This window comes from Thunnus albacares, chromosome 5 (assembly GCF_914725855.1).
Source record: "Thunnus albacares chromosome 5, fThuAlb1.1, whole genome shotgun sequence".
NCBI lineage: Eukaryota > Metazoa > Chordata > Actinopteri > Scombriformes > Scombridae > Thunnus > Thunnus albacares.
Window position 1 is genome coordinate 8,180,238 of NC_058110.1, and position 14,882 is coordinate 8,195,119.

The 14,882-nt window shown below is 40.1% G+C and overlaps 1 protein-coding gene across 3 annotated transcripts in view; it reads right to left on the reverse strand.

The window, feature by feature from the left end:
- The window catches only part of LOC122982705 (plexin-B1-like), a 65,330-nt gene that overhangs the window by 14,822 nt on the left and 35,626 nt on the right, over positions 1-14,882 (reverse strand). For all 3 annotated transcript variants that reach the window (XM_044352202.1, XM_044352204.1, XM_044352203.1), the window contains exons 6-21: positions 12,688-12,816; positions 10,760-10,860; positions 10,516-10,648; positions 9,998-10,154; positions 9,653-9,761; positions 9,308-9,416; positions 8,077-8,904; positions 6,490-6,588; positions 5,814-5,936; positions 4,996-5,089; positions 4,660-4,829; positions 3,672-3,823; positions 3,477-3,582; positions 2,356-2,492; positions 2,042-2,215; positions 121-355 (exon numbers count right to left, since the gene is read on the reverse strand). In XM_044352202.1, coding sequence (XP_044208137.1) covers positions 121-355; positions 2,042-2,215; positions 2,356-2,492; positions 3,477-3,582; positions 3,672-3,823; positions 4,660-4,829; positions 4,996-5,089; positions 5,814-5,936; positions 6,490-6,588; positions 8,077-8,904; positions 9,308-9,416; positions 9,653-9,761; positions 9,998-10,154; positions 10,516-10,648; positions 10,760-10,860; positions 12,688-12,816 — 2,856 coding nt within the window. The remainder of the gene's footprint in view (positions 1-120; positions 356-2,041; positions 2,216-2,355; positions 2,493-3,476; positions 3,583-3,671; positions 3,824-4,659; positions 4,830-4,995; positions 5,090-5,813; positions 5,937-6,489; positions 6,589-8,076; positions 8,905-9,307; positions 9,417-9,652; positions 9,762-9,997; positions 10,155-10,515; positions 10,649-10,759; positions 10,861-12,687; positions 12,817-14,882) is intronic.

Sequence of the window (14,882 nt, forward strand, 5' to 3'; positions counted from 1 at the left end):
CTGGAATCGGTGGAGGAGACCAAAGGAACGATGACATGATACGTTAGGCACACTCTAGAAATATCAGTTTATAAAGGAAAATTATGATCATCACAGTAAGAAGTAATGACATATACAAACCTGTTTGACATGACAGAGTGTACCCTCGGGGCAGTCTGCCTCTGGGACGATCCTCCTCCATCTCCTCAGTGGACCCAGGTGATCCTGTCCTCTGCTCAGGCTTCCCTCATTCCCCCTACTGATGCTCCTTCTCTTCCTCGGAGGGAGAGTATCTGGAGGACTGAGGGTGACCCTCATTTTTGGCTCTTGGACCACATCCAGGTTCTGACCAGAAACTCTGATGATTCTCCCTCCACTTCAGGGGAAAGTAGTGAAAAAGAAGAAGATCATGGTAGTTAATTTATCATATGTCATATTTAACTGCTGCCTTTGGGGGATATTTAGTAAGCTTGTTGCAAATCACTGTCTTGGGTACAGTATTTTGTAACCACAAGTGTTGAATGTAGTTGGCAATTTAAATAAGCTCAGCTGCAGTTCATCAGCTGCAGTCCATCTGATTTTGATAAAATGCAGCTATTGTAAATAAGTAAATAATACTGATGCTGGGCTGTTGTGATGCATGCTGTTCACACCTGGAAAGTAATGGAGCTCTAAAGGAAGTGTTTCTTGCTGCTGAACTTACAATACTAGTTGAAGGGAAGATATTTTTGGAACTGCATTCATCCCGCAAGAAGAAATCAATCATCAGAGATATTGTAATGAGATATTATGTAATAATCTGATGTTGTCAGGGATCAGTGATTGAATAAGTCATGAAAATTAATGTGGGGGATTTTTGGTAAATCTTTTAAATTCCTTTGATTATATAAATTCTGTAAAATAAAAGAGGCTCACTTGATATGTGTTACTGGCTACCTTTGTCGTATCGCACTGGACTGGAGCTGTTGTGAGCCATTAAAAATCAGGACATAAAAGCAGAAGGCCACTGGGAGAAACAAAATGTTTAAGTCGTGTGAGAACAGGTTGTTACCACTGCGTTGTAAAGTAACTTTCTTTTCATATGGTGCATACATTTCTCTCCCTCTGTCTGTCCGTCTCTACTCTCTGTTTCTCTCTGCTATAGTCTCTCTCCTTCTGTGTGTGTGTGATAAAAATGTCAGATTTTACATCTGTTTTCCCCCTGATATTAAATTTCAGACGCAGTTTCCTGTGCCACAATGGTCAGTCAGCAGTGATAAATCAAGTGGCTACTTGTTCCATCTCTTCCTCTCATATTAAACAGAAACCCCATGAAAATACATACTGAATGAGACCAAACACAATTTTCAGTGGTGCCGCTTTTTTCCATTTTACCAGCGAACAACCTTGAAAGGTTCCTTCAGTGAACAGAATTTGACTGTTAAGTATCTACAAAGGGCTGCAGATTTGTAGTAAATATCCCTCTTAAAGGCATGTCACAAAAGTTTGTCACGTTCAATTTTTTCACTTTTAGACAATGCTACTCCCGTACGAATATTCAATATTACTCCCACATACTACTGTACGTGTAGGAAACCAGGATAATTTTGGTGTCTATGCTCACAACCTCTCAAGAGATAATTTAACAAAAAGGCAATGACAACTCAGCATATTACTGTAACGCATGCTCATAACCTGCTAATTTTTCAACAAATACATCAGGATCCTGAGTTAAATCTTAACCTTTAAGCACCGTAAAAGCCTGAGCACAAGTGGAGGTTTTCTGGCCATTTGTAAATCTAGACTAAAAAGAGATCAGCTTCTTCTCTTAAAGTGGTCTCCAGATGAAGATGAGACGAGACAAACATCATCTTTCAATTTACTTCTTAAGATAGATTCCTTCCTGTTGTCTCTGCTGTTAAACGGTAGCGATTTGGCGTCTTCATCTTACTTAACTCTTATCTGTATCCAGGCAAAGCTTAACAGTGTCACCACAGCAATTACACTATGTCTTCTACTTATATGGTTTGAATATAGAGTGTCTTGAAAGCCTCTATATTGCTTTATCAAGACTGACAAGCACCTGAGAAAGCTTTTGGATGGAGCGGCCATTGTGATGTTGGGGTTGGGAGTGTAATGATACACCAAACCCTGTAGATGGCGTTCAGCTCCACCAAACCGCACAGTGATGGCGTGTTCGCCTGTTCTGTTGCTGCCTCTGGTCAGACAGCTGATCTGATCCTCCAGGATGTTTAGCCTAAACAAAGAAAGACATTTCACATTTTAACCTTCTGTCCAGACATTCTATCACAAATAATTATATAATAAAAAGTGTGATTTTTCACTCTTAACATTAAAACCCTTTGTCAAAACTTGTGGTAAATTAGAGACACTTACACAATACATGGCACTCCTCCAATTAGGACGCTGACTTCACTCGGGTGTCCAGTCCTCAGTCTCCGGCCTCTGATGGTAAGAGACGAGCCCCCTGCTTTAGGCCCTCTTTGAGGGAAGATGCTGCTCAGTACGGGATCCTTGTAATGGAGCAACAAGGAGAAAAAGACAGATTAAGGACGAGATGCAAAGATGTGCAAGAGAGAAAAAAAAAATACAATCAATAAGCCAATATTGAGTGGAAGATTTATTGAGGAGATAAAAGGGACACCGGGGCATTCTGGGAAACACTATAGGGTTGTCTCACAGCCAGCTAGTAACACAATTAATTTACTTGTCACTTGGGCCAATTAATTAAGACTGTTGTTAAACCTGAAGTCCTTTTACTGTAATGTAAATAAGGAGATGAGTTTATTACTTTATTGCATTGCAAGGGTTCACTTACATTACACAAGGCACAATTTCAAGTGAAGCCTAATTAACAAAAGCCACGTGGGAGCTGTCGTTTCCGTATGTGAGGTAAATGACCATGGAGATTAAACAGCGAAATTTGTAAAATTCATGTCAAAACACATCTCTCTCTGTACTTTCTGTGGTTGTGTCTCATCACAAACAGGTCACAGTCGTATCACTCTATTCAAATGAAGCATTTTGGGATTAATTTAGAAAAATACCAAGGGACTTCACTCTCAGCAAGTGCCGTCTGTTTTGGTCCACACCCAAGAGCGATTACTGTGTTCTCATATATTTACAAACTCAGGGGGAAACACGCCAGAATTCAAAATAACTGCTGCCCATGAACTGGGTGTGAAAATGCCCAAGAGATGTCTTTGTTTTTATAACGTTTGTTTAATTGCGTCTGCACAGTTATACAATTCTGCAGCATAAAGTGAGGCTTGCTGACAGGCTGTAGCAGTAATTTCTGTAGTCATCCTGTGAGTTTACATGCATCTAAGTAAAAGGTTATAGCCTGGTTTCTGCAGTGACCTGATTTAACTTCACATATATGAGAAATACTGTTTCCAAGGTAGGGGTTTAGAGACACACTCCAGCGTATGTTCACTGTTTTCCTGTGTATCCTGGTTTCTTGTGCATGTAAACATACAGGCTGTTGCTGCATTTACCTGGAAGCTAAAGATCTGAGCCGACAGTCCGAGTCCTCCTCCCCTCACTTTGACTGAGGCGTGGCCGCTCTTCTCTCCTCCACTGCTTGAAGTCTCACACACTATCCTACAAGATATAAACATACAACTGTTACAACTAGGAAACATAGAAAACATTTTACAAGCCGTTCATTTTGTGGTGTAACGTTGACTTGCCTTGAGGAGACTTCATATCTGCTGTGGATTACACTGCAGGGAACCCCAGCAACTGTGACTGAGTTCTGGATGTCTTCAGCTCTCTGGCCGAGGTTAGAGCCTGAAATAGTCACGACTGTCCCTCCCTCCACAGGACCGGACACAGGGTCCAACTGAAACACAAGACATCAAGTATGAAATGTATATACTGCATTCTACTTGAGTTATACAAGATTACAATTCACACACAGACAGTCAGACTGCACCAATCTAATATACTGTAATGCCTCAGATACCATTACAGCAGGGCATAAAAATGGGTGTACAGTAAGGATGTAATGACACAGTCAGCTCATGGTTTGCAAGGATTCATTAAACCAGGTTTATGTTTGATTCATGGTATTTTAAGTTAGACTGAAAATAAAGCGAAATAATTCCCTCATTTATTTGCCACAAATCACAATTACCAAAGCAGATACAGTGAATACTGCTGTTTAGTCACTTGAATATGACACAAAACAATATTATGGTGCCCAATAGCCTGACGTTTAAGATGCCAACCATGAATCACAACGCCCTCGTTTCAGGTGCGGCCAGGGAGCTTTGCTGCATGTCATTTCCCGTCTCTCTTTCCCTGCACTTCCTGTTTTTTGTCTTGTTTTGACATGTTTCAACTGGAGTGGTTCCTCTCTCTTGCAGAACGATGAAGAGGAGATGAATGTGTCTGATTTGCTTGCTGCAACTTAAATTTTCATGTAGAACGATAAAAACTGAACTGAACCGAATGAAAGGAGTTCCGTCTGCCCGTATGAGCTGTCACACAGAAATGAGGAATAAAAGAGACTGCACAAAAAAAAATCCAGCAGTCATGACGAGATAAAAATAACAGACACAAAAATTAAAATTATTATGAAATGAATTCCTCTACTACCTTTTCCCTTCTTCCCATTCCTCTTACTTTTTCCTATCAAGGCAAAAAAGTGTTCAAAGGAAGATAAGAAATTCTTACAAAGTGAATGACAGGTGCAGGACAGATGTGTTTAATCTCATCAGTGCAGGAGTCCTGGTAAATACAGCGAGAGCTAGCAGTGCCACCGCACCAAACGCAGCCATACTTGGGGTCAGCAGTGCGACATCGACTGCAGTCTGACCGTCCAACTGAACAATTGAACAGAGTCACTGAAAAGAGGAAGAGAGGACGTCAGTGAGGAAGCAACGTTATTTTAATGTCAAACAAACATACAGTATGTACGTAGTGGCACACACTGAATCTACTGCACATTCTGTATATAAACAGAATATCTCATCATCTCTCACAGACAAATACTATAAACTTGGCCCCCACCATACAGATCCTCAGCGCTGTCGATGAGAAAGTTGTTCTTTCTTCTCACGTTGATCATGGCTGCATATTCCTCCATCAAGACAGAATAGGCATACTGAAACACGAACAGCAATTAACAGTCAATACAACATAAACACTGCACGTTATGAGATGTATGAGGTGATGTTATGCAGAGCCATGTGCAAAGCAGTTACAGTATGTGTCAAATTATCTGCAGATACATTGGTTATGAGAGCTAATGAAACACACTCATGCAAACGCAAAATTACATCATCAAGAGAAGGCAATTTATTGATTTTTGTTATTATAGCACGCGTCTGGTTTATTGATGTAGTATACGGTTGTTTGTGACCGCTCTTTTTGTTGATTTATACACATTTACAAACATTATGAATGGTACCAGATGGGTTCAGGTTTACTCCATCCCACTGAGACAGACAGAATCAGATAAATTCTCAAATCAGTTCTCAATGTTTTGTATCGTGGCTGCAGAATAGTGACTCAAATTATGTATAGTGAGCTCCTGAGAGATGCTTTTGCTTGCAAAAGACCAAAAAAAAGGATTGCCATCCACAGAAACCTGATCCAAAGGAAATTCAAGAGCCACAATGTTACAATTCTGAACACTATTTAATTACATTGATGATTATGTGAATGAACATAAACAATTATATTCTGGCCTATATGGCAAAGCTCATCCATCTAATAATTCAGAGACAGGCCCGTTCTTTAAAGAACAGACACCACCACTACTTGAAGCATGTAGCCTAAAAAATTCAAAACATTGTGCTCAATCACTACATTTAGAAATGTCTGACCTGATGTGGTTGGCAGGTGATAGAGAAGACTGATTGCTGAGTGGCATCCAGCTCCACAGAAGCATCCACCACCACTGACTGATTCTCGATGTCCAACACACACTCGTACTCCAAATTCTCATCCTAAAAGAACATACCACATACTTTTAAGTACACACATATTACAAATTATTGTATTTGACCCATGTCAGTAGGTAGACAGTTGGTGGTACAAACTTTTTTTTCCCACTGTCATAGTACCACACTGTCAATGCAAAAGCTACAATTCACACTATGGATTTTTGAACAATCGCTCACATAATAATGTCCGTTTTGTTATGACAGTGAAAATCTATTCAAAACCACAGTATGCATTAGAAGTCCCTGTGGTCTAAAGCATTTAATACAAGCTTTTACATCCTTGTGAATTTAGATGAAAATGTATGCATATCCCCGGACAGTTACTTTTCAGAATATGTTAGCAAAGCTGCCCTTGTACTGCTGCCCATGTACTCAGTGCTGGTGAAGAAACTTCAGGACTTACCTATCCATGACGACCTCAAACAAATCCCAGCCCCAAACCTTTGAATTCTGAAGCTACGTATAAGATGGATATGTTGGGTTTTTTTTTTTGCTTAAACATGATATGAACAGCTTAAGAGTAGAACTACACTACTCCTATGGACAGTTACATTACCTGAAACAGGTTAAGGTGGTGTCCCACCAGAGTGATCTTCCTCTCCACATTGACGGGAAGGAGAGAGGAATCCTGAACTTTCTCCACACACGGACATTCCTGATGGCACATTATTAACCATTATAATATCTATACATAATGGAAAAGAAAATGCAGCCGTATTTTATAGACCGTGCAAATGGAATCTGCTCTAAATGGCCAACAATATGTGGACACCTGCTTTGTGAATATCTCATTTCATGGTTATGGGCATTTATATGAGGTTGCTCCGGGCTGCTAAGACAAAGTTCGCTTGTCTGAGATGGACTTCCCCTTAGATGTTTGAACATTTGTTGGAACAAGTGACATTAGGGTTAGGTACTTCTGTTATGCAATTTAGCCTGGCTCATGTTCCAGTTCATACCAAAGATGTTTGGAGAGGTTGAGGTCAGGGCTCTGTGCAGGTCACTCAAGTTGTTCCACATAGATCTTCACAAAACTGTTTTGTATGGACATTTCATTTGACTGTTTCTAGTTCCTTCCAAACTGGAACCATAGACTAAGGGCCTTAGCACGACTCATTAAATTAGCCTCAAATAATCATTCCTTGAAGGCATAACATTACACTTGGTACTGTGTATCTGGGCAGACTCCATTCTCCTCCCATCCACCAAAGCCAGATTTGCCTGTCAGACTGCCCCCCTGGACCTTTTGACAAACTGAGATGGTCCACATACTGTTGGTCATATACTATATAAAACATGCTCTGACATAGCTAACATAATCATTTAATTCTATAAAAGAAAGGTGAATTCTCTTTCAAAAATAAATCAACATATAATGGGAGACGGAAAACCTTAAACTAATATGCAAACGTTGACAGAAAAACACATCACAGCAATGAAATATTAGACATACAAGTAAAACACAAGGAGGGAGTTGACGTCATAAACAAAGTATGATCAGGGATAGCAACTTTCCTGAATTTGTAGGAGGAAATTCATGGTCTGGATTAATACATTTGCAGCTTGCATTGAATGAGGTGAACAGAAATGGCATGGAGAGGGCAGGCTAGTCAATAAAACCTGTCAGGTTACTGCTTTGAGTTTCATCCTAGCATCTGAGATTACATTGATTTTGTGTCAATCATTTGCCTTTCTTGTTGACGGAAGAACTACTGAAGATAAGAACAAAAGAAGTGTAGTATTTAGTATTCAATAGTAGTTTTATATACTGACTGCAGATTAAAGCTTTAATCTTCCTATGCAGTATTTTAAAGGAACTATTCAACATTTTGAGAAATATGCTAGCTTGGTTCTCTTATACAGACTTAACAAACAAAATATAATGTATTAATTAATGAGCTTTAGAGGTGTTTGTAGGTGTTAGCTGTTTCCCCCTTCTTCCAGGCTTTATTATGAGCTAAGCTAATCACCTTCTGGCTGTAGCTTCATGTCAATGTCTAACTGTTCCTTTTAAAGTTGACATAGTCCTGCAGGGAATTAATTTAAATCACTTCAATGTCTTTAAAAGTTGCTAAAACAATAGTTTCCCGTGTTACGGGGGAAACATTTCTACACTAGCTGCACACATGGCTTCTGCACTCACCAGAAAATAAGAGTCAGTCGTAGAATCTGATTGGTAGTTTGCTGAAGATTCAGAGTTGGGGTCAGTAACTGTGTCAGGTGATTGTGTATAGATTAGCAACTTTTCACTGGTGCCTGCAACAAATGAACCTGTTGTAGGAAGTAGGAGTGTTTCCCCATACACGTCAGCCTCTCTCTCTGGCTTCTCCCACTCCTTCAACCACGGAGGTGAGTCATTCTCTTCAGAGTCTGCCAGAGGAATGGCCTCCTTATGGTTACTGGTAGAAAGGTCTGTTGAAATGACAACTTCGCTGGAGGTGGTTGAGCTTATATCAGAGGAAGAGCCCACTACTTCACCAGATGGCTCTAAAAGACTCAGGTCAGAGTCCACCTGGCCACTAGTGCTACTGGGTAATGTAGTGTGGGGAATTTCGTCAGCGATATCTACGATTTCAGTCTCTATCATCAAATCAACACCAATTTTTTCATCCTCTGAAAAACCTCTGGTAGTGCCAACATCTCCCTCTGTCGCTCCCTCCACATCAGAGAGGGACCCGCCTGTGGTGCTGACATCTGTGTGTATGGTGGTGGCCTGAGTGAAGATCCTGATGAAGGGGGAAGTTGCGGCCAGGGTAATGGGTGGTGTGGATTCAGCATTAGGGGTGGTGGGTGGAGTCACTGTGGTGGTAATTGAAGAGACAGCTGTTGTGGTAGGGGTAGGTGTCTCTGTGGGTGGTGGCTGTGTTGTTATGGTTGTTGTTTTTGTTGTTGTTGTAGCAGTCAGGACAGTAGGAGGTAAAGGGGTCAGTTTTCTGGTGGGTGGTGGGATGGTGGGTGTTGGCGGTTTGAACTTGATGATGGAGTAGTGAACAAGTAAGAAAGGGAGAGGACAAGAAAAAAGGTGAGGGGAAGACAAAATTAGGATAAAACAAAGGGGTATACAAATACATTAAGAAGCAACTTATAAGTGAAAAAAAAGATTTGTGGTAAAAACTATAATAAAAAAGACAAACTGAAAATGGAAAAATGCTCCAAACACAGCAAACATGCACAAACTACTATGTACAGCATGGTTCAAGGTGCAAAATAATGAACAAAAACAAACCTGAATCAACAAAGGATCAAGTTTGTTTTGTTAATACAAAACAAACCTCATCCTTCTGAATTATATTCTGCACCTGAAATCTATTTCATATAAACAGCATCTCAAAACAATCAAGCACCGTCCCTTTTCAAACTACGTGAGGACTCACATTTTGGTTGTAGATGGTGACTCCTTGGCTGCAGGTGTGTTTGTGCGTGCAGACATGCTGGTGAATACACCAGTTACACCCCCAGGGACTGCTAACACACCCATGGCATCTGGCAGAGCCCACAGCAGGAGTAAAGGCAGAACAAGAAAATAATTAATGATAAAAAAATTGTGACAATGAAAAAGTCTGGAAGCCCTCTAGCATTGCATTATCTATGTTTCATCTTTTTCTTGGAATTGAACCTCCTCACATTTTGCTTGTTAAAATTCACTCTCAGACATCCAATGTGCGAACAGGTTGAGATTACAAGCAGATGAGAGACATGATATGTGTGCGTGTACTCACGGCCGGCGTCCAGAGAGCTGCTGGACCAAGCTACAGTTGTAGAAGGTGAATTCCGTCTCTGCTACCGTCACATTTAGGAAACGCAATGACAGGATCACCATCACAAACTCTGTATCAGAACAAACCAGTTTTCAGGGCATGATTGCTACAATACAAACTTCGATTAAGACTTATGTTTGTAATGAATACTGCATTTTTCACTCTTATTTAGCTCTGTTAATGACTTGACTTGCAATTGAGATTTGGAAAATAACAGCCATTGTTGTACCATGGTTTATGTTTTGTATATGCAGAAAAGAATTGGTCCATCGTGTAGCAATGCTGAACAAATACTGTGACGCTCACCATCACCATGGTCAATGGGAGGCAGACTTGTGGCATCAGGGGTGGGGCATATCACACCAGTGTTAGTGAGTGTGGCAGGAGTTTCTGTGTCCTGGAAGAAGCAAGAGTAGGCCTCTCCTTCTCCTAGACCGGGGAGGCCTTCTACTGACACCGTGATCTGAGGGAGGGGGGAAAGAATGGAGAAGGGACATTAAGAAAAACAATGTAAAAGATGGAAAAGGAAATAAACAGAGCAGAAATAAATTATTTTGTTGTCTGCAAAAGTGGCATATTTTATTTATTATGTAAAACTAAACATAGAAGTGTCGCTCTATGACTCTATCCATTGTTGGTTCAACTCAACCGATAATTAGATACCAAAGATTAATTTTGTTCCTACTCCACCAAGAAAATAGAAAATATTTTTGTAAAGCAAAAAATCCATTTTGTGAGATGGATGGAGTCAAGAAAGACAATAACAGGCACACAGTAGACAATTATAGTGCATTATTCCCACTCCCCCCGCCCCCCTATATTACATCAGTTTTCTCCCCGCGGCTGATGTTGTAGAGGCTGAGGTGCTGGATACTGAGGCACTGCTGTGTCTGGTTAAAGCTCCACAACCACTGACCCTTCACAGACCCTCGCTGGCACTCCCAGCGCTGGCCACACCTGAAATACCACAGAGAAGTTGTGAGTACGACAGACAAGTAAAGACCAAAAGAATGCATGAAAACATTCACCACAGCCCAACTTTTTCCATGTTTTTTCACACTGACTCACCGCCCCTCCAGGACACACCAGCCACAGTATGGGTCCTTGGCAGACAGACAGGACTGACAGTCCAGGTGATCCCCACACTCTGCCACTGGACGCTTCTCTACCTGAAAATCACATATAAGTGAGGGCCAATACTCAGACTGCTTTCTGTGGTAAATCGGGTGCATAGCAGTGGTATGCTACTAGTATTGATCCTCTCAATTCCACCATGCTGGTCTCTACTGTATAACAGACTATCTAATAAAGTAGAAATCCATCTAAATGGGCTGCTGCATTAACAATATCTTTTATTTTGTAAACTCACAGGCTCACTCTCACTCTCACAGCACTCCAAAGAAATCATTAAGGATGAGCCCTTGTAAAGGACTGTTAACTACCACCAAACACCACTACCTTGTTTTGAGACTATCCTCCACTTTTGGTGTGTAGGTCTCTTTTTTGTTTAATTCTTCTTAATATAATATAATAATATAACATATATTTAATGCCATGGTGATGTTAAATAACTTGTAATCATTCATTTACAACAACTCCTTTCATACTCAATTTGCTAACTAGCTTACCTGAATCGCTAAAGGCAATTAATTAATTTCTTTTGCTTGGAGGGAGGGTTAGACCAAACAAGTTTTAAGTAAAAATGCAATTCTTGCAGCTCACTGAAAAAGCAGTCTAGCCTTATGTTATCTAGGTTGACTATCTTAACTAGTAAACATTAGCACTCCCAACCTTCCCAGTTCAAATTAGGCAAACTAGCCCACAGACATATTTAGACAGCAAACCTCTCATTAGATAGTCTGTTAAATTTCAAAAATTTTCTTCAGTTACTGACATTATATCATAGTCCATAATATTATCTGTTAATGTTATTATCTGTTACTATCTCAGTGGATGAGCTTGACTGCAACAAAATGTTAGTTAGCAGTCATGAACTTGGTTAGCTTTGCCAGCGCTATGAGTTTAAATTAACCACGCCATTAGCTCACAGTTATTCAGCTAGCTAGATATGTTAACACTAGCTGAGTCTTTTTAACATGACAATTAAGTTTGAAAGCTAATTCATGGAAACAGCTGTTTTGTAAAAAACGTTTATAAATCTAAGGTTACAGGTAAAAAATCCTTTTATGAATGATACAATATTATAGTAATGAGTTGGTTCCATAATTATCTGTCTCTTACATTTTGCTCCTTCATGTAGGTTTAGTTTGGCATTATTTAGTCAGAGAAATATTGGTTATGATAAAAAATATTATTTTTTCCCCAAAGTAATAATACTCACATTGTTTCAGATGCAAGTTATTTGATATTTACATGTGGCTGCAGCTCTACATTTGGATGAAGATGTCTTGTGGTCTTGAAGTGTGATGGCCCACTTGATGTATAGAGCAGCAGTTTCCCATAACCATTCATCAGCATCTATAGCTACCCACACAGACACTCTGTAGGGAGTGTGCCAACACAATGGAGGCCACTTTCTCTGATCAATACCATTGTTATAGCCGACCTTACACCTCCTGCTGACTGTTGTACCCATCACAGTGGGGTTAGTGACCTTTGACCTCGACAGCCAGCTGGCCTCTGTTTTCTTTAATGCTCTTTGCCTCTTATTCTTTTATCCTCTTTTTCTGTGAGAGAGACACAGCTTGAGGAAGTATCAAAGCCTGAAAAACTCTGACAAACGATAAATTGTCTGACAATGAATGACAAGCCATGTTCAGTCTCGTGTATGGAGACATCTGGGTGAGCGGTTGAATGGACAGGCTCACCAAAAAGGCTACGGCTGTTTACACATCTGTTGAGTAGTTTCACACATGAAACCTGTGAAAGCAACTAATCTGCTGGATTCCACATACTGTATTATTTTTTTTAAACAGATAATGACATTTACCCCTTACAACTGTCTAGTGTACTACTGCAGCATCTTTAAGACTTACAGTAGTTTTGGTCATGATGTAGATGTGTGCTCCATTCTGGTCCAGTATAAGGTCACTGTTAATGGGCGAGTTGGGCTGGATGGTTGTGTTCGCATATACCTCCACTTGGCCATCTTGGTCCAGATATACCTGAAGAAATACACCAGAAAAAGAGCAGACACTTTAGAAGTTGTGGTATATGAGATATACCAACATTGTATATTCCTCACACTGCAAGACTAAAATGAAGGGCTGACCAAAAAAAAAAGAAACTAACACAAAAGGTATATTTTCCTCAGCTTGCAACTCAAACACAAATCAAATCACACTTGTGCAGGATCGCAGCAGAAGTGGCGATGAATGTGATTACCACACAGTCAAATCTAATATGAAGCACAGGAAGACACCTCCGGCTTAAGTGATTCCCAGGCCTTCAAACTCTCATGTTACTTCATGTTAATGAGATTATTAGCAGAGGTTTTCATCCTCTTTCCAAGAGGCTCTCACTTGATAACTGTAAACAGAATGGAGAATCTGTTGTCCCATTAAGAGGATGCACTTAACACATAATGGCATGAGAAGTTCCTCAGAAATGCTTGGTCATTTACATATTTATGCCATTTGTAATTTTTCATGTCATATTTAGTAAAGAATGCATTATAATGCATTCTTATATACTAATAATCAAATTCTATAACAAGGTCTGTGTGGAATGTTACAACGGTTGTAAAACAGATATTTAGCAGCAAAGTTTAGCAGCTTTAAAAGACATTGCAGTGATTTAGATGAGTTCCCCACATGACTCCTCTTTGGTTCAAAAATTTGGGGAATATGTCTATTTGCTTTCTTTCTGAGTCAGATGAAAAGATCGATACTACTCTTTTATCTGTCTGTTAAATACAGTATGAAGCTGGAGCGAGGAGCTGCTAGCTCGGCTCTGTCCAAAGGTAAAAGAATCTGCGTACAAGCACCTCTAAAGCTCACCAACACATTACATCTGTTTAATTCATACAAAAAACAGTGCTCAGGCACATAACCTCCCATAACGCTGCAACTCTTTTTTTTTATACGTTGGTTTTTTTAAGGATTAAAAAAACAAGATAAAACATGCTAATTGGTGACTGTGTTGGTTGATAGCTGCTTCACACTGCTTTCTATGTCTGTGCTAAGCTAAGCTAACCATCTCCTGGCTGTGGCTTCATATTTAATATGATATCAATATCTTTTCACCTAACTCTTGGCAAGAAAGCGAGGGGGTGTATTTCCCAAAATGTCAAACTATTTCTTTCACCCCAACAGAGACACTTCTGTAGATTGTCTGCACCTTCATTGAAATCGAGTTGGTGAGTATATTTGATCCAAGTTAGACTGGCCACCCCAAGTTTGAAGTCAAAAATGGGCTACCATTTGCGGGCTTTCACACACGCACACATACACACACACACACAGTCCGGTATCTGGATGCTCTGGAATTTTTCCTGCTGTGATACGATAATCTTGTTACAATAGCTTACTTCACATGGCTACATGGAGTACTGCTTTGATCTGCCACCTAAAAGTACTATGTCTGACTCTATGTCTCACTCTCCCTTTTTCACACACACATCAAACAAGCACACGCACACACACTCACACACAGCAAAACGGACCTGCTAGACCATTACTCACCCCACAAATACCTCACAGCAGAGTTATGTCTGCAATCCTCTTATCTAGAACCCCACATCTAAAGTAGCTCATCCATGTAGATGTTGCTCTAAAGTTGGTGATATACACCAATTTTTGGACATTAAAGACAAATGTAGCAGTGCTCAGACCTTCACAAACAAAGCAGAGACACCAAAAAAATATTCTGGGCAATACATTCCCAAAAACTTGAAAAGGGTATCACTGCTTTAAAGCATTAGCTCAAAAATGCATGAAGTTGTAGTCTCCAACAATCACATACCGCAGTCCACAGAACAAAAAGCAAATGTATTAAGCATGGGATCATGGTGGTATGCTAGTCTGTGTATGTTGGAACACTGTGAATGTCGGAATGACTGGAATCTTCAAGCTGTAGTCACATAGCGATGTAGAAGTATATGGGAGCTGGCATAGACTTAGAAAAAAAATCTCTGAAATTGGTTGCAAATGTTTTATCTGGTATAAGGTGTGTTTGCTTTGCTGGGAAACGATTCATAGGCATCCTTTAAAGGACTAGACGGTAGCAGCCA